The sequence below is a fragment of the Melozone crissalis genome, unplaced genomic scaffold (assembly GCF_028551555.1).
Source record: "Melozone crissalis strain CALT ecotype California unplaced genomic scaffold, PUWL_Pcris_2 ptg000008l_1, whole genome shotgun sequence".
NCBI classification, from domain to species: Eukaryota; Metazoa; Chordata; class Aves; order Passeriformes; family Passerellidae; genus Melozone; species Melozone crissalis.
The window spans coordinates 330,369-352,194 of record NW_026535786.1 but is presented as its reverse complement, the minus strand read 5'-3'; the positions used below and the strand labels follow the sequence as shown (position 1 = coordinate 352,194).

General features: G+C 37.2%; 1 protein-coding gene across 1 annotated transcript in view; it reads left to right on the top strand.

The window, feature by feature from the left end:
* The first annotated feature begins 463 nt into the window (after window positions 1–463).
* Window positions 464–21,826, top strand: part of CEP126 (centrosomal protein 126) — a 33,650-nt gene continuing 12,287 nt past the window's right edge. Inside the window, exons 1-5 of the mRNA XM_054270061.1 lie at window positions 464–558; window positions 1,366–1,491; window positions 10,080–10,225; window positions 11,585–11,705; window positions 15,097–15,295. Coding sequence (XP_054126036.1) covers window positions 464–558; window positions 1,366–1,491; window positions 10,080–10,225; window positions 11,585–11,705; window positions 15,097–15,295 — 687 coding nt within the window. The remainder of the gene's footprint in view (window positions 559–1,365; window positions 1,492–10,079; window positions 10,226–11,584; window positions 11,706–15,096; window positions 15,296–21,826) is intronic.

Sequence of the window (21,826 nt, the reverse complement as noted above, 5' to 3'; positions counted from 1 at the left end):
GTTTGCCCAGGAGAACGCGTTCCCTCGGACCCCATGTGTGTTTGGGGCTTTTAAAGGTCATCCCGCAGTGTACAGCGCTGCAGAGGAGGGAAAGCCCAGCGAGAGCCAAGCACCCTCCCTGGCAGGGCCGGCTCCACTGCTCTCCCAGCCGGGCCGGGCCGGGCCGGGCCCGCGGGGAGCGTGCGGAGCGATTCCCACGCGTGGCTCCCACCCTGGCACGGGCACCGGCGAGGCCCTGACAGGCGAGGCGGGTCCCGGCCCGCCCTCGGGTCCCGGCCCGCCCTGTCCCCTGCGCCAGCCTCGCAGGCAGCAAATGCCGCGGCAGCTGAAGCCTCTGGCCCAGCGCCGCTCCCCGCGCCGCGGCCCCGCCCCGTTGCGAGGGCAGCGGCGTGGCCGGTTGCTACGAGGCCGGGCAGTGGGCGCAGAGCGGCGCGGCGGGGCCCGGCGCTGACTCGGGCGCTGCATGGAGCTCGGCGGGAAGGCCGGCGGGGCGGAGCGGGGGCAGCTCCTCGCCGCGGGGCGGCAGGACCGCGCTGGGGGGCGGCGGAGCGTCCCTGTGTATCCTTCGTGAGGCGGTCCCGGACCGCCAGGGCGGCGTTCCTCGGGCCGGCCGAGCCCTGCGAAGGGGGGCCGGCGCCGCGGGGCTGTGTGGGGCCCGTGACGGGAGGCGGCGGGGCCGGAGCGGCGATGTCCCAGCCTCCGCCCTGCCCCGCGGTCAGAGACCGCCTCAGGGGTGCCTTCAAACTCAAACTTGAACATTGCGGGTTTTAAACTGCCGTGGGAAAGTTGACTTCTCAAGCAACTTCGGAGTTTTCTTGTTTTCCCTTTAATAGGAGATTATGCCACTAGGAATAGTGTTTTCCATCCTAACTTGTGGGTTCTTGTTTTTTTCAATTTTAGTAGTAAGAACTACTGACACAAACTCTTGAGATCCGCCTGCACAGTGCTACTTAAATAATTACTGGCGTGATGCAGGGCTGATCTGGCTCTGTGGAGAGCTTTTATTTAATGATGTTAATCAATTTCAGTGTAAACAACTGATCCTTTAGGGTGTGTGTGGGGGAGCTTTAGTATTTTCCCTGTCATACCTGCATCCTTATGTTGCAGGTTCAGATAACTACACAAAATGAACATAAAGGTGGGATTTTTCAGCTGGTGGCATCATGAAAGATAAGTGCAAAGCCTCTCCTAAAATCCTTTTAAAAATTAAAATGCAATTCCATTTCTTTCTAGATGAGCATAAAGTTAGTTATGACTGTTACATACAGTTATGGAACCTACTCTATAGAAGGCTAATCATACAGGCTATTGTATCATTTAATGAGCAGTTCCATCCAGTTTCTGTTGTCCTTAACACAGTCTTAGGGGTAGAGATTTAATGTTTCATTTTGAACAGGATTTACAAGAAGAACGTCGGGCACTGAAAAAGGATCAAAAAATGCATCGGAGCAAGGCAATGAAATATTTGATGGAGACAAACAGAAGAAGAAGGCAAGTAATTAGGGTTCCTTTAATTGAGGATTGTAAAAAAAAGAGAAAGGCAAAGCAAAAAGAGTCAAAACCTTGAGACAGATCAATATATCTCTACTATTTTCATGTTCACTTTGATAAATAGCTCACTGCTTTGGCCTAGAGGAATCTAAGCTGAAAAGTTTCACCAATCCAGTTTCTTGCCATAGGACAAATAAAATAAAAATAGCAATATTCTGATTTACTCGCTAATTTTTGGAAACTCACTGTCGTCACATCTCATATAAACTAAAGGTAAGTAGCACTTTCATCCTGTGGTTCTGATCTGCAATTCTGGTGTTCTGGCTTTTATTAGTTTCAATGAAGGTATGAAAAATGCACTCAGCTGTACAGTGTGGACCAGCAGAAGGCAGTTGTTGCCTTCTGAAGTGTGTGTTTTTCTGTCTGCATGGCATAACAGCTGCACAGCCTCCCCTTCATGCTGAGGCTTTGTGCTCCCACTTCCCAGTAAACACAAAGCAACATTTTTCTTGTACAGGATTACACTTATAATAAACTTATTTTGTACTGACATTTTAAACAGAGCTTTACATAGTCTGTCTTCTGCATACATGAGAGTGCAAAGCCATGAAATATACTGTGGCAAATGGATTAAGTAAATTATGCCCTGAAATGTCTCAGTGAAGTGCTGTGAGTAGTGTAATGGGCAGAGAGGTTTTTTCCCTCACACTGAGGTGGTGCTCACACATACAGAGAGCTCATCTGTGTGTAGTGCAGAGGCAGATGGGTTCCTCCTTGCAAGCCCCCAGCCTCAGACCAGCTTCCTCTGCCTCTTGTTAACTCATTAATGTTTGTGCCCCACAGTTCCCTTATCTGATGACTTCTGTTGTACAATGTTTACTTACTGCATATGTTCATAACTCATAACAGAGGTGATATATATTGTTTATATTGCCATTTTAGCCTGACAGTATGTGCTATAAATTTATGTTTTGAAATAAAAAGAAAACTGGAAGAGAGATATAGTCACCTGTGAATAATTAAAGACAGACTGCAACCCACAACCTTTACAGATAATAGACTGAGTCTCAGTTGAAAAATTAAATACCTAATTTATTTTTCTGGAACAGAACCACTGTAATGCTACACATCTCAGATGAACACTGTTTATTGTATTACTGGTCTTGAAATGTTATACTCTAATGTAAAAGCAAGTACCAGACAGCCTGCATATTTTTGACAGACTGGTGTAGTTAAAGTAATACTCATGGATACATAAATACATTTCCATATGTATTTCATTGTAGCCTTAAGAAACACAGTTTAAATAAATCCAAGTTACTCAGGTGAGCCACTTAAAAATTTAGGTATGGTATTCATATAATGAAGACATTTCAATTTGTGATAATTGAGAATGGCATAATTATAAGCACAATAAGCAGTTCAAATAGAAGTCTGTGGTAACAAGTTTTCTCCTAATAACTGAGAAGTGAGTTATTTAATGTTAGAAAGGTAGTAAGTGCATACAATGTTATAAACTATAACATATAAAAGTAAAAATTAAGGGTCACTGCATATGTTCAGGAAAGTAGTTTGAAAATAAAGTTCCTTGAATCTAAGTATTTTTTCCTGACGGTTATGCAGGTAGGAATTGATTGATCAACCCTCAGGTCATGTCTCAGGTCTATATGAACCAAGTTCCATTAGCTTTCTTACAAATGTTAAGGTGTTAGATATGATGATGGTTTCTCAAGGGTAGCATGATGTTCTTAAGCTCCACATTCTCATCCAGCAGCACCCAGAATTCTCTCTGCCAAGGCTTACAGGCATGTATCAGGAGTTATTCTTGGCACTGCTAGTGTATAATTTCAAAAGAAAATTTGTATCTTCTTCATTTTTTATATGGAGAGTAGGAGTGAGTACACTGTGGAGTGTGACAGTCCATTTTCTACCTCTAACCTTCACATAGAATGGTCAAGATTGGAAGGGACCTCTTGATCTGGTTGAACACCTCCACTCAGGAAGGGCCACCTAGAGCTGATTGCCCAGGAATCCCTTTTGAGCTTCTCCAAGAATGGAGACTCCACAGCCTCTCAGGGCAATCTGTGTCAGTGCTGTCATCCTTACCCCCCCCAAAAAAAGTGTTTCATGATATTCCAAAGGAAAGTTCTGTGTTTCAGTTTGGCCCTGTCAGTAGGCATCACTGAAGACAGCCTGGCTCTCTCCTCTTTGTACCTTCCTTCCAGATATTTATAGACATTAAGAAGATTCCTTTGAGCCTTCTCTTCTCCAGCCTGAACAGTCCCAAATCTTTCAGCCTTCCTAGAAAGATTCTCCAGTCCCTTCATCATCTCTGTGGCCCTTCACTGAACTGTGTCCAGTCTGTCCGTGTCTGTCTTGTACTGAGGAGCCCAGAGCTGGGCACAGCCCTTCAGCTGTGGCCTGCCTAGTGCTGAGCAGAGGGGAAGGATCACTTTCCTCTACATGCTGGCTAGGCTTTGCCTAGTGCAGCCCAGGATACCACTGACCTTCTTGACAGCAAAGTTGGTCCTTCTCTCAAGTAACAAGTGCTACAGCATGAGAGGAAATGACCTCAAATTGCATGAGGGGAGGTTTAGATTGGATACTAGGAAAATTTTCTTTGTGAAGATGATTGTCAAGCATTGAAAAAGGCTGCCCATTGGAATGGTTGCATGTGGTGTACTTCAAGACGTGGTTTAGTGGTGGACTTGGCTGTGCTGGGGTTGTTGTTGGAGTTGATGATCCCAGAGGTCTTTTCTAACCCAAATGATTCTGTGTTTCTATGTTTAATGAAGATGTTAAAGAGGATTTGGCCCAGTACTGACTGCTAGGGTCCACCACTGTGTCCTGGCCTCCATGAGGACTTGGTGTCACTGATCAGTGCCCTTGGGGCCTGACCATTCAGAACATTTACATTCCACCTCAGTCTCTGCTCATTCAGCCTGTACAGCAGCATCTCATTTATGATGATCACAGGGGAGACAGTACCAGCAGCCTTAGTAAAGGCCAAATAGACAATATCTACAGCTCTCCTCTCATCTACAGGACTGCCATTTATCTGCAGAATTTTATGAAGTTGATCAAGCCTAACCAAATTTTGTGACAACCTTAAGTTTATAAATTTTCTACTAAAAAAAATAAAAGCAGTGAATTCTGTTTAGGATGAAGCACTAGTGAAGACACAGAAGAGTTTCTGTTCTGTCTTTAATCTTGTGCCATTTAGGTTCCTTCTCTTCATGTTTTGTGGAGGAAAACTTTTCTGTGGGTTTTAATTTGTGGGTCTTTTCAGGGACCAACAGCAGGCCTCCTTCAAACAAGGTTGTACTAAAGTACTTTTTAAGCTAATGAGATCTGCATATGCAAGGTTGTTGCATATTGAGGTCTTCTGTTTTCAACCTTTTCTATATGTACTTGTAATAAAATTTTCCCTGACAGTCTACTGTTGATTTGTTGTCAATACTTCTAAAATGCAGCACCTTCAGCATTAAAAATACCTTCTACAAGCTGTACACAGTTAATTGGTTTAGTAGTAAAAGACAAAAGCATCACTTGCTCAGAAAGAGCAAGGATAGCTTTGGAAATAAAAGTCTCAGTAATTTAAGCCTCAGATCTTTTTCAATCCCCCTGATGTCATCTGGTTTTTTGCATCTCTTTTACTGACCAAGCTCCTTAGCTTTGTGTTAACAATAGTACTTCACACAGCAAAAAAACATAGCCTACAGTTTTTACAAGTTGCCTGAGTATCAAGAAAGCAATTTCTTTATTGTCTCGCTGATACATGAAGTTGCAATCTCAAGATCAGATTAAGAATCAAGTATTCTCTGGGGCAGTAGCTGGCAGATATTTTGTTTAAATACCAGTATTCTGGAAATAAGAGCTACTGACTAAGCACATACTTAATGCAAATGAATAGGATATCATATTTTATGTATCTATAACACACTGCTTTCTAAATCCCAGCTGTCAGTTTTGCTGGGACTATAGACGTCGTGCTGTTAGTGCTCAGTGCAAAATATGTTTCCCATTTTACTGTGATGTTACTGTCTGCAGGTAGCTGGTTCATTCTGGAAATGCAATTGTCTCTGTGCATTTTGAAATAAACTGTACAGTCAGTTATCTTGGTTTGTTTTGAAATACCTTGAAAAAGCTAATCCATCTGCTGAAACTGGGGAAGGAAGTCTTTATCAGTTTCCAATCTATTCCCAATCTATTGTTCTTTCCATAATACTTTGTTTTCAACATATGCACAAGCTTTGTGCTCCACCTACTGGCTGATTAACATTGATTATTTCATAAAAGCTCTTTAAATAATTCACTAGTTTTGTTGATAGAAAATGAAAAGCAGAACATGGCCTGAAATATGAGAACAATGTCAGCACTTGTAAAACAGAGAGGGCAGAGTTTTAAGAATTTTGTATTTCTTTCTGCATCAGAATGGAACTGTGAAAAGTAGGTGTTCACTGTAACCACTGTGATGTGGACTTGAAATGCAGTATTGCCATTTCTGATAATGGACCACTGGATTGTGTTGAATTTGCAAGGCCTTGAAACAGATGCTTGCCAAACTTGCTCTCTGAACTTTTCTTGACCTGGCAGCAACTTTGTTTTGCTTGGTTTAGCTGTAACAGCAATTTCTCTAAAAGACCAGGCGTCTGTGGCTAATTTTGCTTTTGTTTATCTTTTTATTGTAGTTTTATATAGATAACAGTAAGAAGCAGTTGTTCTATGGATAGGATGAGACATTTATGACTCTAAAATCATGAAGTAGCATAGAGAAATGCAGGCCTGGTATGGTAGCAGAGGCTTTGAAAACTGGAAGTGCAGGATGTGGCATGGAGAAGTACAGGCAGGGAATGGTAAGAGATGGCACACAGGCTTGGCACTGGAGGCCCCATGGCTATACTCACCAATAGTCAGCTAAAGAAGTGCAGAACTAGATCTGACAAACGTGGCCTTAGAGGTAATAAAGAGAAGAAAACAACAGTATGTAACATACATAAAAAGCACCATGTATGGAATATTTGGAGGTACTGTGGAGCTACAGATTGATGGTGATAGAGCAGAGGTGTAAAAGTGTATTAGCAAATATAAAAATTACTCCAAGTGGATCCTAAGGTGAGAGAGAAGAAAGCATTCACATGAAAATCCTGTTCTTTCTGGTGAAGGAACTCCAGATGCTGCCAGTTCATCTTAACACTCCAGCACAACCAGAATGAAACTACAAACCTTGGGATGCAAAACAGCAATGCAAGAAGGAGCATCAGGAAAGGGGATCGAAACTCAATGTGTGAATAACAGTTTACTGAGCCTTTTTCTGTATAGAAGTATTCTAACAGTATAATTATTTTTCAGTAACAATTCTGGATTAATGAGAATTGGACTCTTTAAGATTTGAATTATGCTAAGAAAAAAAACATGCTTGACTATATAAGGTGTGCTTGGGTCTTGCCAACGAGTAAGACTTGGAATATGACAACTGGTACCTAGTGCAGGCAGCCCACCTGTGGATCTTTGGGGCATATTGCAGGACAGCTCTCTGTGAGCCCATACAGTATTATAGGGGTTAGTCCTTCTGAAGCTCTTGCAGCAGTTTCAGGGTGTCTTTTTGTATTCAGCATATGATAATCAAAGAAGATGAAGGAATAGATTTAATGTGTGTTCCTGGTCTTGGGAAGTGTCTTAGATTAAAAATGTTGATTTTTGGGTAATGTCCACAGATCTTTTTAAGGTTATAAGATTGCTTTCTGTTTACCTGTGAAGGGAATTTTGAATGTGACACTGCATTCTAGCCTTTTCTTCATCCTACTGTTGTCATTGACCATACAAATATCTCCCTAACTCAATTTTAAAATTACTGTGTACTGGTTTGGAACATGATGTGGCAATGGAAGAGTAATATAAACTCAGTATCAAAATGTTCATTTCATAGCCCTCCATACACACTGTATATATTCCTTTTTAATTATCATTTTCATCCAATGCAGTAGTAAGCATTTAGTCCACCACCTGGGAATGTAGCATCTATCACTTCACTGTGAAGAGAATTTAACAGAATTATCCAGGAAATAGTACTACCATCTAGTCATACTGTTTTTAACATAAAAATGCCTTCCACATAATGTCTGTATATGTGAGACAGCTAAGTATTTTAAGTTTTGTATTCCAAATTCTCCATAAATATTTTGGCAGCCATTTCAAAAATTGCTGCACCACTGGGTTGTTTATAGTAGACAGAAAAATTGGGTTAAAAAAACACCAGTCAGGAAATTCTTCTGCTAGCTATCCATCTTAAAGCCATACTCTTTTGCCAATGTTACATCTGTGATATGAACCTAAGCTGATGACTTAAGGAGAATGCATGAACAAACATTTGCTTTAAATGTTTTTCTGTAAGATATAAATGTGCATTTTTAAAATTATTTATTTTACGTAATGATCCTGGGTGTTACAATTTACATTCTGCAAGGTCAAGAAATTAATAAGGCTTCCCTGAATAACTTTAAGGTATTTTATTATTTTGAAGTAAGATCCTTTTTTCTCCTTCTTGTCTTAATCCAAACCAAATATTGATCATGATGAACTGTGCTGAAAAAGACCTCTTGCATCAGCATTTGGACTCTGTCATTGCCAAGTATATGGAACAACAGTCCTTTTTTAATGCTCATTATTAGGAATGTGGAAGAGTGTAGCTAAGCCATATTCAAAATAGTCTAAAAAAATACTCTGTCAGAATTGACTTTTTTCTTTTTTGGAGTTATATGCTGGAATTACTCCAGGTATAAAATTGTAGAATTTCCCACATGTCTGAATTTAACAACTACAGTTCAACTAAAGGCCTTGATCAGCTTCTGGAGATATTAAAGGGCCTCAAGAAGAATGTGTCTAAAGTACTTATGAGGATAAGCAAGTCGTTTTCCTCTCCTGTGAATTTCATTTAGTCAAGATAAAATTGCGTATTTCTGTATTAGATTTTATGGTGATTAAAATTCAGGAATACTGAAAGTGGACAATGAACTCTAGTCCTACTTTTCAGTTCTAATTTTTTTGACAGCTATGTATATATGAGTTTTCAAAATAGTGAAAGTTCTTTGTCTCTCTCTCTGCTACACTTTGGCTTCCAAGTGGATTAAAGTGAATATTCCTGTATAAGTGTGTGCTTGGGAATTAGCTGGCAGATTTTCTATTTTTTTTACTATTGCGCAATTACAGCCTTTAAGCTTTCTAAAATAAAAAGCACCTATTTCAAATCATTTTTGAGTTTGTTTTCACAGGAGATCAGTCGTCATATTGAAGGGATACTAGAGAGGGTCAAGTTGATTATTTAAGTTTGAACTTTTTCCCTGAAAAGCAAAGGGAATAATAATTAAAATAGCGTGAGTTAAGGAGGAGCTCTGTGAAGTAGCAGCATTGCTCCATTAAGCAAGAAGAGCTGTGAAGTAACTGCTAGTGATAGGAGTTATGGGATGGTATCTTATTGTGTTGAGAGAAACAAAGAACTTGGCTAAACTTTGCACTAATGCTGGCTGGAGGGGGACCCTACTTAGTGTATTAGCGACCTGTTAAATCACATTTCTAATACACAGATGGGAAGCTCCCAGCTGTAGTGATCTTTGCATGGCAGGCTTTGGAAGTTTCATTAATTTTACAGTATTACTGTTTTAAAATAGAATGTTTCCAGGGATGGGGCATCTACAACCTCTCTGGGTTACCTGCTCCAGTGGTTCACCACCCTCACTGTAAAAAATTTCTTCCTTATATCTGTCTGAATCTACCCTCTTTTAGTTTAAAACCATTAAATATTACTTGCCTACATAGGAACTGTGCCAATAAATATTCTGGGTACATTTCACTCAGGGAGCTAATTTGTCAGTAAAAATTGATTATTCTGTCAGCAGGAGAAAAGATTCTACATAGCTTCATGAAGCTTATGCCTGCTGAAGGAGACTTGTGATGATGGTTGTTTTTGACTAGAGTCTGCTTTCCAATCAGTGAGAGGATCCATTTAATGTGTTTTTAATAATAATAGATTCTGTCAAGTATAGTTTTGTGTTACTGTTTTATCCCATTTTGTGCTGCTAAACTGATTGTCTTTCTGGAAGCTTTTTAACAACTACAACTTACTCTTGCATATTTATAGATAAAAGCTGTAGTTCCTTTGTATTATTTTGAAATAACAACTTCTAAACTGTTTTTATTTCCCCAACAGCTTATGAAAAGCTCACACAAAGCATTTGCAGTTAACCTTTCTACTGATCTGCTCACTATGATACACTTATGTGGTACTGTAAAGGCTGTTGTAAAAGTCACCTTGGTGACAAGAACTGGTCAAGTCTGCATGTTAATTCACACATAAAAAATAATCAAATCCCTGGTTGAGGCTAAGAAGTTAAAATATGTTGGACTCTTCATCACCCTGTCCCGTTTACCTTCCAACTCTAGAAATCCATCTGTGCTGAAGTTAATAGCATTTGATTTATGAACGAACAAGCTTTTGTACTAAAACGGCAAGTTGGTAAGCAAGTTACTAGTATTTCAGTAAATGTAATTCATAAACATATGATTTGTCTACTTTTGCTTCTTATGTACAGAGCCTTTGAAGAAAGACAGAAGGAAGAAGAAGCAAAAGAACAGAGATTTAGAGAACAAGTTCTGCGGCAGAGGAAAATTAAATTTCAGGAGGCAACTGCTAAGTTCCAACATGCTCATCAGTCTTTTTCTCAGCAGAAACAAACAGGTTTGTCAATTAACTGTTATTTACAATACAAGTGTTTTTATAGTCACTGAATTAGTGAATAGTTAAGGTTGGAAGGGACCTCTGGAGGCCATTAGTCTTTTCTATTAGTAAACAGAACAGTTAACTTCACTCAAAGTAATTGAATTCACAAAAGCAAAACAACTGACAAGAAGCTCAGATCTGATAGACAGGACAATTGGGTAGGGGAAATAAAAACAGATTTTTTATTCTAAAAACTGTATTTTGAGACATTTCACTGTATTCCAGTCACAGTAAGTACATGACCTCCTTGAGGTATTGTGGCTTCCTGGGTTTTCCCCACTTTTTTGACTGCAGTGTGCTTATTGGTTGCAGTACTGTGTTTCCACAGCTGGGTGAGAGGTATTCCAAAGCCAGTTACTAGGATAGTGTAATGATCCCCTCTTTGAACCTTTGGATATAAAATATTCCAAAATGTGCATTTTGTTTGTCATTAAGTAATTGCAGTCCTAGCATATATTAATATGGTACATAACTTTCATTTTCCTGAATTAGTCCGCTTTCTAAGCTGTTCTCTTACTGGGAAGCAATGATCACTTCAGCTCAGTTCCTGCTTTCTTGGAATCGGTGCAGATTGGCAGGAGTTTGTAGCAGCATTGGCCAAGTCTGATTTCCCGTCAACTTTCCAGTGTTCAAATGCTTAAGATATGGTCTATTACTTAGGTATTCTTTAACAGATTTACTCTCCCAACTGCAGTGGTGCCAGCTGTGAGGTAATGTCTCTGACTTCAAGATCAAATGTCAGATTAAAATAACAAAACAGAACAGTACTGGTTTAAGGCTTCTTCATAGCTCTACTGACAGCCCAGACTGTGTAGCAATAGAAGGAATCACAGTTTTTTCTCTTGGTTTTCCTTTACAGAAATTCTGCCTCTGCTACTCTCTATCCTACTTCTACTCACTTGAAAGTGGCAACACATTGTGCCTGTCTGGACTTTTTCTTTCCCCACTGGTTCAATTATTAAGTTACAATTTGGCCTCTGTAAAATATCTGCAAGCCATAACTTTGGCTTAGTGCATGAGTGGAATAATCATGATGTAAAAACAAAGTTAGATTTTTTTAACCTTGTATTTCTTCAGTAGTGCAGTTTAAAATCAAATAGCGAAACTGTTGAATACATGTGTGACTGTAAACACTTAAATAGACTGGGATTTTGTTTCAGAGGAACTCAAAGTGCTCTTGCATGTCTAATAATGCTAAACTACTGTGTTTATTGTAACTGTCTGGAATTAGGCTTCCAAACTTCAGCAACTTAACCAAACCATTTATGGTAAAATATTCCAATTTTAAAAAACTCTTTCCCCACTGTGTGTTTTTAGCTCTGATCCCTCCAGTCCAGACTAAAGCAGCTTTTCAGTTAGAAGAAGCTCTTGAACAAATTAAAGGAACAGTTTTTACACCAGGACAGTGCTTGCAAAACATAAACAAAATCAACTTCAGGTAAGCAGTCCTGTTTATTCTGATGATCAAAGGAAGTAAATTTCTTACTGTGTTCAATAAAGAGCAGACAATTACCTTAAAGAAATTGTAGGGCATTTCTCTAGTGGCAAAGAGAGCACTTCTGTGAACTTTTCCAGTGAAACTTTGTGCAATTTCATTGAGTTGTTTGTGTCCAGTTGGTAAGACAGCAGAGGAGATGACACAAACCTTTTCCCCTCAGTCAAATTCTGGGAATAGTCAAGACTAACCCAATCTGCAGTCAGTTATAGCCCAACTCAGATTGCCATGGTTATCAAATTATTTGCTATTCTCAGAATTATTCTGTCTAGGTGATTTTTTATCTAGATTTTTCTCCTTTTGACATTCAAGGATATGATAGTTTATATGTTCACCCAAGGATCTCCTTTACAGCTATCATTCCTTTATATTTCTCATTCTCTATGTGAATCAAGAGTGTCCTGGTAAAAATTTGACCTGAAACTTCATTTTATATCACATAAAATTTTATTTGCATACTTTTCATTCTACCCAAGCACTGTTTCTAAGATACCCTGAGTTATAACAGAATGTTCCTTCATATATGCTTTATTTATCTGCTGTATTTCCTACTAGTTCCTGATTATCTCTTTCCTAACCTCTCATTTCTTTAACATTTCAGCTCAGGGGGTTATTTTTGTTGTTGCTGCTTTTGTTATTCCTTTCTGTATTTCAGTTATTTTCTGCATGATATAAATTGTACAGATGTTCAGAACAGAGATAAATTCTGCCTGAAAGAGGTCTCCCTGCTTTTGGGCTTCAATGTGCTCTTCAGTGTGACATTGATACTCAACTTGTTTACATATCTCTGCTCTGATTAACACATTTTCAGGTGATAAACTGGTCAGTTGAAAAAATATTTTATAACTCATAGAGCTTAACACGCATGCTATTTTCTAGTCAACATTCATAGGAAGATTGCAGCAACAAAACCAAAGAAACAAACAAGAAATCTACCTGTTAAATCTAAGTTTCATTTATGCAAAAACGTAGATGTGTTTGAATCCTATCTCAGGTTTGCTGATCATTTGTCTCATTTCAGTCATAAACTTGATTAAGGACAGCATCTCACTGCCTTAATAATTTCCTTCCTTATTTTCCAACTTTTTTCAAGCTGCTTCTTGTGCAACATATTGCACAAACCACTTACCATTTCTTAGAGTGCTGTCATTCCATTTTTATTTGTATAATATAAAAGACTCATTATTCTTTAATAATGGTAGTGTGTTCTTTTTCTGGCTTTCATTTTCTTGACCTATTTTTCTAAGGAAATTATATTTATATGTTCATATTATTTTACAGTTTGTTTTCCCCTAGTAATCAATTTGAGAGAAAGCTAAGAATCTTGAGGTTAATTATATTTCTGTAAGTTTGAAATTAGAAATTTCCCAAGGAAAAAAAATTAAAATAAGTGGACCCCGGTCCACTATGACCTATGGGGAGGTCGCCAGACAGCTAGTACAGGTAAAACAGAAGAGCATTTTGAGACAGTTCTGAACAGTGAAGGTTCTTTAAAAGTCACCAGTTCTGAGCTGAAAACCTTTAAAAATTTCTTAGAATCCCTTTAATTGGATAGTTTGGGACTGGTGATAACTAACTCATATGAAGTAGTAGATACCTTTCTGTATTTCTGTTGTTTCTTACAATTTTATAAATCCTGAAGGCCAAAATCTTGTGTCATCTTTAGAATTTACCCTTCCTCAGAAAGAGAATGCCTAGAATTAATTGACAGTGCCCTCTTAGAGGAAGAAATGAATACTGTATTAAGTATGCAAGATAAATATAGCTTCAGACCCAAGTGAATATCTGAATTTTACAAGATTCTAGGATTCATAATGTCTTTCTTTTAAAAGGTGTAAAAAAATAAATTAAGCAATGGAGACATATTGACTCCTCTTGGACAAAGCAAAAGTCCTGAAACACCTAATAAGTGTATTCCATGCTCCAGTAGGGCCATTTTTCTTCTAGTAGGGTTTAGTTATTGAATGCTAAAGCAAAGATTTTGGAGAACTCATTAGCCAACAGACACAGGGATGTTTGTACATTAGGTGTGCAAATGGCATGCAGCTCTTTTTACAGGATATATTTCCCTATTGGTGTTTAAAATTGCTATGTTTGATAAAGTTGAGTCTTGGGATAAAAACTTTAATATGACAAATCAAAAATGGTCTGTAGAAAAGTTGGAATGTTGAAACATTTGTAAATATAAATGGTCCAAGCATGTAGAAATTTTTATAAATTTGAATGGTCTAAGCACTCAAATAAATATAAAGAAAGTTGTGTGTGTCCAAAAACCCAACAAACCACATTTTTGGGGGCCAGGTGTCAGTCAGTCTGGTCCACAATAATAAAAAAGATTTGGGATAGGGAGAATATCTGCCATTCAAAAGAAAATAGCATGCAGTTTTCTAAGTTCAGTAAATTAATATGTGAATTTGTTCTCCCTTTTTGCTGTCAGCTATCTCATCAGAAATAACAAATTCCCTTTTACGCTGTCCTTAGGTTACTGCAATTGAACCAATGTTTTTTGCAGTCTTGTATAAAATCTCCTGAAAAATAACAATAATCTTAAGGGTTTGAAAGTTTCCATTTTCCATTGCCCTAAAATTATAAGTGTTGTGATAAATACGAAATAAAAAGGTCTTACTCGATTATTTACCCACTTGAAACAGATCCAGTAAAAAGAAAAGGGACAGTTTTAGGTGCAGGAAGAGAAGGCTCAGAAGAAAAATCTTAAGCTGAAGAAATAGAAATGAAGGAAAGAGGTTATTGAATTTCTGGACATATATCTTCAACTAAGTGCTGGTCATAGGGCCCAACTACACTAGCTACTCTAAAGATTTTTTTTTTTGTCAGGCAGCAAATACCAATTCTGTAGCACACCATGAAACTGAGATTACACATCATTGGTAGATTTGGGCTCTATGGATACTAGAAAGCCTTCTGGCTCTTCGAAGTAAGGGAATAACTGACAGCATCAATATAATTACGCTCTGCATAAGCCTACTTCATGGAAAAATAAAGCCCATTTTCCTGTTCATTTTTTTCTTTTGTTAAAAAAAAATCCTCCATTTTTTTGTTTGGTTTCTGTAAATTACCAAACTGTTGGCTGACATTTTCCATATGAATATATCTTGAAGCAGTCACCCAGCAACCCAATCAGAAAATTCTATTTATTAATAAACAGGAGAGAAGTTTTAAAATGGAAAGTGTTGGACACATTCAGATAGTACTAACAGCATTTGTCAGGCTTTTCATCCTTTATTGATGTTGCACACTTTTGGTAAGGAGCATATTTAAAAATGTACACTTGATGCATAGGAATAAGAGTAATAATTTGCTGGTTTGTACCAAGAACCACAGATGACATGCCATGCTCATCAGCATGTAGAAGTGATTCTCTCCGTAAGAAGCAGAATTCAGCAACGTTTGGCTGTGATGAAACAATACAGGAGAGCAGTAGAACAGACATGGACAGTCGCCAACTTCTCTTCCAGAAAAATCTGAAAGAAATGCAGCAGCTCCTTGAGAAACAGCATCTCAACAACTTGGAGGTATGATATTTTCATTTTCATGTGATTCATTGCAAGACAGTTTTAAGTGTGACAGAAAGTTTCTTAAAAGTGAAAAAAAAAGTTCTGTTCAGCTGTCTTTATCAATTAGACAATACAGGTGGGCAGACTGTACTATGCCTTATCAATACATTGTTTTTAGTGAAATTATACATATTTTCCAGTAAGAAGTCAGAGGTCTTTAAAAATACTTGTAAGAATGTTTTCACAAATTCATCCAAGGTACCTGTTATGTTGTCCTTTTTTTCCTGTTAATGTCAGATTTGTATGTCAGACTTCTTGTATCTAATATTGGTAGCCATTAGTTGATCACAGGAGTCTTGTGACCTTGTGATTTAAGTCTCTAAACTTAAATTGATTATTTTCAGTGCACACCCAAGTTTCTGCCGTGCTGACTGTGACAGCACAAAATGCTATAGCAGTATTATGATGGGATGTGAAATGTTGAGGGATTTTTTTTGTTTGGATGGTTTTTTTCCCAGTGTGTGGTGATATGTTAAAGATTGACTTCAAGTCTCTTGAGGTCCTTTTTCATCATCTTTGGAATAACTGCAGGTGTTCCAGTAATGAGCTTTTTCTGCCTAAACTAATTTTTAGACTGAAAATAAGTTTTAAAAGTCACATTAGAAACAGTGAAAATCAAGAACTGAGCTCTAAGGTGATTTTAGTTGTGCACCTTTAAGTGTGATTTTATGACTCAGTATTGTCTTTGATTTTGGAAATACTGTCTTCAAAATTACATTTTCTGGAAAAAAAGAGGGCATAGTTTGGGGCTCACTCTTTTATTTCTAGAATATATCTATTGGTGTCCAGAGTCATGGTGTCTGAAATGACCTGGACTCCATGAAGCCCTCCCTCTATTTTGGTCATGGCTGGAGGCATGGAATCATTGGTGGCCATAGAGCAAGGGCTTTTCCTTTTAACACAAGTGTATGGATAACTAGTGAAAGACTTTAGAGAGCTCAGATATGGTTTGATATTGATGTTTCTAGGAGCATTCATCTCTGCCTTTGTATCTACTTTGTTCTGATGGTTATGCATGAAAATTTTGAGCAGCTGATGGCTAACACAGAAAATCTCACTCAACTGGAGTGAGGTTCAAAAAAGTTGAATGGAGAGAAAGTATAGCTTGTACTGGCAGTGTTCTTTCTTATTTCTGAGTATAAAAGAAGGAAGAGAAAGTGACAATTTATAGAAGAGAACTGATAAAACTGAATTCTAGATAACCACTTTAAAAAAATACAAAAAAGCATTAGCTTTTTTAAAATAATCACATTTGCATTTCACTGGTAGAGAGTTTGTAAACCCCTCCCTAAATGATGATGGTGAATTTGGCAGTAGCTGCATTAGAACATCTTAGAATTAGAAAACAAAACACGTTCTCTTTGATAAAAATACATAAAAATGTTATTCTAAATGTATTTTAAGACTTCTGTATTGGAGTGTTTTATCAAACAGAATTATCACTTCCTAATTGAAATCTAGGGGAAAACAGCTATGAGTCATGCATGATTTTTTACTCTTAGTTTTCTCTAAATGTTATCATCAGCTTTGGACAGTGCATATAGTATAGGAATTTTTGTTTACAAATCAATGTATTTTTGAAAATACCTGCAAAAAATTTTGCATTTTTTCCAGAAGGTATTTTTCTGCTACCACTAGGGGTTGCTCAGCTTCTTTCCTCTGATGAATAGTTTCAAAATGTAAATATTTATACTTCAGACATTTGGACTTGCTTTCTTGAAATTGCATGCTTTGGACTCTGACTAGAAAAATAGTCAAGAAAGTTATTGACCATGTTCTAAGGCCTGAATTTTGGGAGCTTAATACTTAGATTGTGCTGATGGCTGGTGTGCATGTGCATTGTGACATCCTGTATTGTGATATAGTATTTATAATACTCTTACTAATAAAATTTATAATTTATCATTATTTAGAATACTCTTACTGAAACCAATAGACTTCAGTGGTCTTGATACTACCTGTCGTCCAAAGTAATTTCTGAAATTAAAGTATTTCACTGTGCACATGCTTTGCAACCTAGCCATCCATTGAGATCCTTTGACCTCTCTTTGTTTCTGTTTTTACAGGCCCAACAGGATTATAAAGATTCCTAAAATTCTTTACTTTCCTACAGGGCAATAAAGTTCTATGTGAACCTTTACCAGTAGATTTGTTGTGTTGCCTGCTTTCCATCTCTAAATATTTGTACATATTCATTGGTAAGGGTTTTAGTGGCTTCTGCCGTTTTCCAAAATTATTTTGTGTTGAGTATTGAGAGCAGTAGATTTTATTTTGTGCAATAGTTTCATCCAAGCCACTACATCAAGTTACTGTTTTATGTTCATGAATATGTTCCATTTTGAAGAATTTAATATTGCTAACTTCATTCACAAATAAAGGTTTTGTCTCTCCATCCTTTCCTGGTTTAATTGCATGCATAAATAAATCCTTTAAGGTGGAGCTAGTACCATGGTCTTTAGCTAAAGGTATATGCAGCTTTTAACCAAATGACATTAGTCCCAAGGTGCTCAACATTTTTTGGAACTGTTAATTCCTTATGTTGAAATTTTCTATTTCTGGCCTTGGTCTGAATAATTTAGAAAATTTCCACTAAATGGCCCAAATGTGACAAGGAAGAGTATTTTTCAGGTATTTTTTGTCTTTTTCTTTTTGTCACCTCTTCAAAGTCATGGCCATGCAACATTTTTTTGATCAGTACAATATTTCTAGGCTCTACCAGAAAAAATTTTGCATTATGCCTGAATTATACTTGTAGTGTTACATTTTATGTCTAGAGTTTAATTTTTTAAACAAATACTTGGAAGTAAGAGCAAATTCAAGACAAAATAGGTGAAGATTATCACATGAAGATTGTATTTTCCTATTCCCTCCTTTATATGACCATAATTAGGTTACTCAAGTGGTATCTGTGAAATCTGAATTTAGATCCCTTTCAGGCTGATTTGAAGCACTATTTTTACCTTGGTTCGCTGTTTATGCTGAGAATATTGTGCAGCCATTGAAGTACTCAGTACCCCTCTTTCTATGGATACCATTCCCCTTAGAAGGAAATACTTCAATATTTATTGAAATAGGAATGGAACACTGGTATCATTTCTCAGAAATTGCAATACAAAATATATTATGTCTAATACAGGAAAAATTTGTTTCTTACTGTACTATGTGTGTTTATACATGTTACATATAAAATCACATAAGTGTCTGAGAAACAATGAAGAATATTTTCTAAGTGATGTTTCACTGAATGGTCTGGACACCACCTGCCTTGCAGGAGTTTACTTGTAAGGCTGTTAGCTGTTGGTGTTATTGTGCTTCTGAGTTTCACGGTGTCTGTGAAATGGAGATGTTTCAGGTAACTGATGGAAAAACTGTTGTATGACTGGAATGAGTTAACCAAAAGTTCCTTCTGCAGGGGGTGTTGCCAGTCTAATTCTTCAGAGCCATAGGCAAGACCAGCATGGAAAAAAGGAGTGCTGTGTACAGAGTCCCTCCCAAGCATCAAAAACCGTGAGAGTGTTCAAGGCTAGTTAGTGGGAAAACAGACTCAGACAAGGGTGGTTAGGATAAAATGGCATTGAAGCAGAAGTCAAACTCAATTTTGTAGAGACCATTCAACAAATTGAAATAGGTTTCTACGGTCACCTTAAATCTAGAAATGTTGGCCATTTTTTTACTTGTAAATGGGAGTGTTAACATTTTTATGTTGATCATTTAAATTATATGACAAGCCTGAGTGATTTCCTTACTTATTTTCGTCTTGGCAGGAGGAGAGGTGTTCAGTTTTCATTGGCTTTTAACCAATATTGTGACTAACAGCTATATCTTCCACATTATTTCAGTAATCCAAAATTCACATGTGCTATAAAGACAAATTGAAATGTATCTCCAGACTAAATTATTTTACCCAAATACTCCAACTTGTCTTGATTGTGTATTCCTCAAGAGTAGGTTTTGAGGTTTTGGGGGTGGTTTTTCATAAAATAACTTATTCTAAGCTTGTGCTGTATAAAATCACATGACAATCTTCATACCTGACCATCTGGAGTTCATTCAACAGTGTCTTTCCTCAGTTCAAAACCCTTCTTGAGTGGCTAATAAGGTAGGATTGAAGTTAAAACAGATTTTCAGTACAAAAGAGGCTATTTCAGAGTTAGATTTATACATGGATAAGGTTATGCTTGTGGATACATAATTGTTTGTAATAGTCTGATTGTTGTACATACAGCATAGCTCACAACCACAGGAACAAGGAAATTGATACTGTCCTTTAATATATACCTGTTCCTTTTTCACAAGCATATAGCTTTTTCATAAAAATTGCCATACATACTAACATGACTTCATTTTTGGGTTTACATTCATATACATATACACATAGATATACATATACATATACATACACATACATATGTATATATAATTTATGTATAGATATTAATTAAAATATGTTTACCATACTTCATGACTGGTTTTGGAGAGATTTGTTTTACTGCAACAGACTAAGATGTTCATAAATGTAGCTAAAAGAAAGGAACAGAGTAAAAAATACCAGTATGAAATCTTTAGTGTACTGTTGTTACATTAAGATGTTTGCTTGCAGGAAGGGACTGGAAGATATAAAGTTTGTGCATATGGGTCTACCAGGATGCTGCATTATACTAATGTGGTATTGTCAGTGGTAGTATATACTGGTGTCTCAAGGGGATATTGGAAAATCTATTGATTTCTCATGAAGATTAAAGTAACAATTTTTAATTCAAGTAATATTGCCCCTTTGAAGATGGCAGAGATGTGCTTTAGGGTTTTTTTAAGACGATAAGACTTTTGTGAATTTTAAAGCAACACACAATTCAGCTACTTTTTTGTATCCTAATGTTCTGTTTATATCTTAGTATTCTAATGGTGGCCTGGGTAACCAGGAGCCAAATCAGTTATTTTATTATTTCTAATACAAATTATTATAAACCTGAAGCAGCACTACTATGGCATTTAGTAGCTTGAGCTTTGCTGAACAGTTTATGCCCAATACTTGCATATCTCCATAAGGAAATGTGGGCCACCATAACTAAACTACAAAATAAAGCATCAAACTAAACACCCAAAATTCAGAAGACAAGGATAAGGAGAGAGTAACTGGGACCTCTTTCGGAAGACTGGAAGTTCTTATAATAAACAAAGAATTTCACTGTTTCAAACAGTGGCAAGATTTAAAAAAATTAACCTTTAAATTTGGTAGGTTATTTAAAGGAAGGTAGATGCTGAAAGCTTGTACAAGTTCTTAAAAATCGAATCTCTGAAGTTCTTAGGAAGAATGTATGTCCTGAAACATATCTGATTGAAAAAAAGTTGAATTTGTAAAAGAGGTAATATGTAAGTCACAGAATTTTTTTTCAAGATAAGTGATTATACTAATTAAGCATGTAGTGAATGTTGGAAATTGCATGAAACTACCTTATTAGGTAAATTTATTTCTAGAAAGATATAAGTATTAGAAAATGCTCTTAGATATATTGTTTAGCCTTCAAGTTGCCCTGTATGGAGTCAACTTTGAACTCAGTGATCCTTGTGGATCCCTTTCAACTTGGGATTTTCCATGATTCTAAAAGTATTTCTGTATCTGACCTTTAGGATTTCCTTACATAAATCCACTCCTGCCCTGGCTGCTGCTGTGCAGTGCACAACAGTGAGACCATGTTAAAAACTCTTCCATCTTTACAAAGTATATTCCTAAAGAAAAAACAATCCTTTTTCATGGACTAAAAAAATGTATACTATTTTTTTAGAAAATAAAGAGCTCTGGTAGGGTTCCTCAGCTGAACGGGAGATTATTTGAAAAATGATATTCACACACTGATTCATTCAGGAACTGTGTACTGGTCAAATGGTATTAATCTATGCTTTTTTACTGATGTTATGGCTCCAGATCATTCAAATCTGTTAACTGAAATCATTAAAGTGATTATTAGTTAAACACAAAAGAACTTCTAGAATTCATGGTTCATATCCATGCCCAGTATTTCTATATGACTATCTGCCTTATCATGGTTTTTAATTATGCAATTTTTCAAACTTATACAGAAATGAGATTATTAATTTTGAATGGGCTTTCCCATTCCATAGCTGGTAAATTTGAAACGAGTTGTTTAGGTACCTCACTGGATTTGAAAGTTAGTTTTGCATCTAAATAAGTTCAGTGGTGTCTTTTACTTCACAGTCAATGTCAGGTGTAACATGATAAATATACACATATGAAAAGCAAAGAAATTCTGTGAAGAAACCAGTTGAAATTATCAATAACACAAGTAGTGTGAAGGCGTGAGGAGCCTCAGTTTTTAGAATAGGTAGCATTTTTCAGGATTTTATCTTCAGAAGTGTGTTCCTATTCACGTCTTGGAATTATGAGCAGCCAGCACTTCTTTTGCAGAAAATGTCAAATACGCATGTAGCATCTCTTTAGTGTAATAGCATTCTGACAGAGTCCTTTGCCAG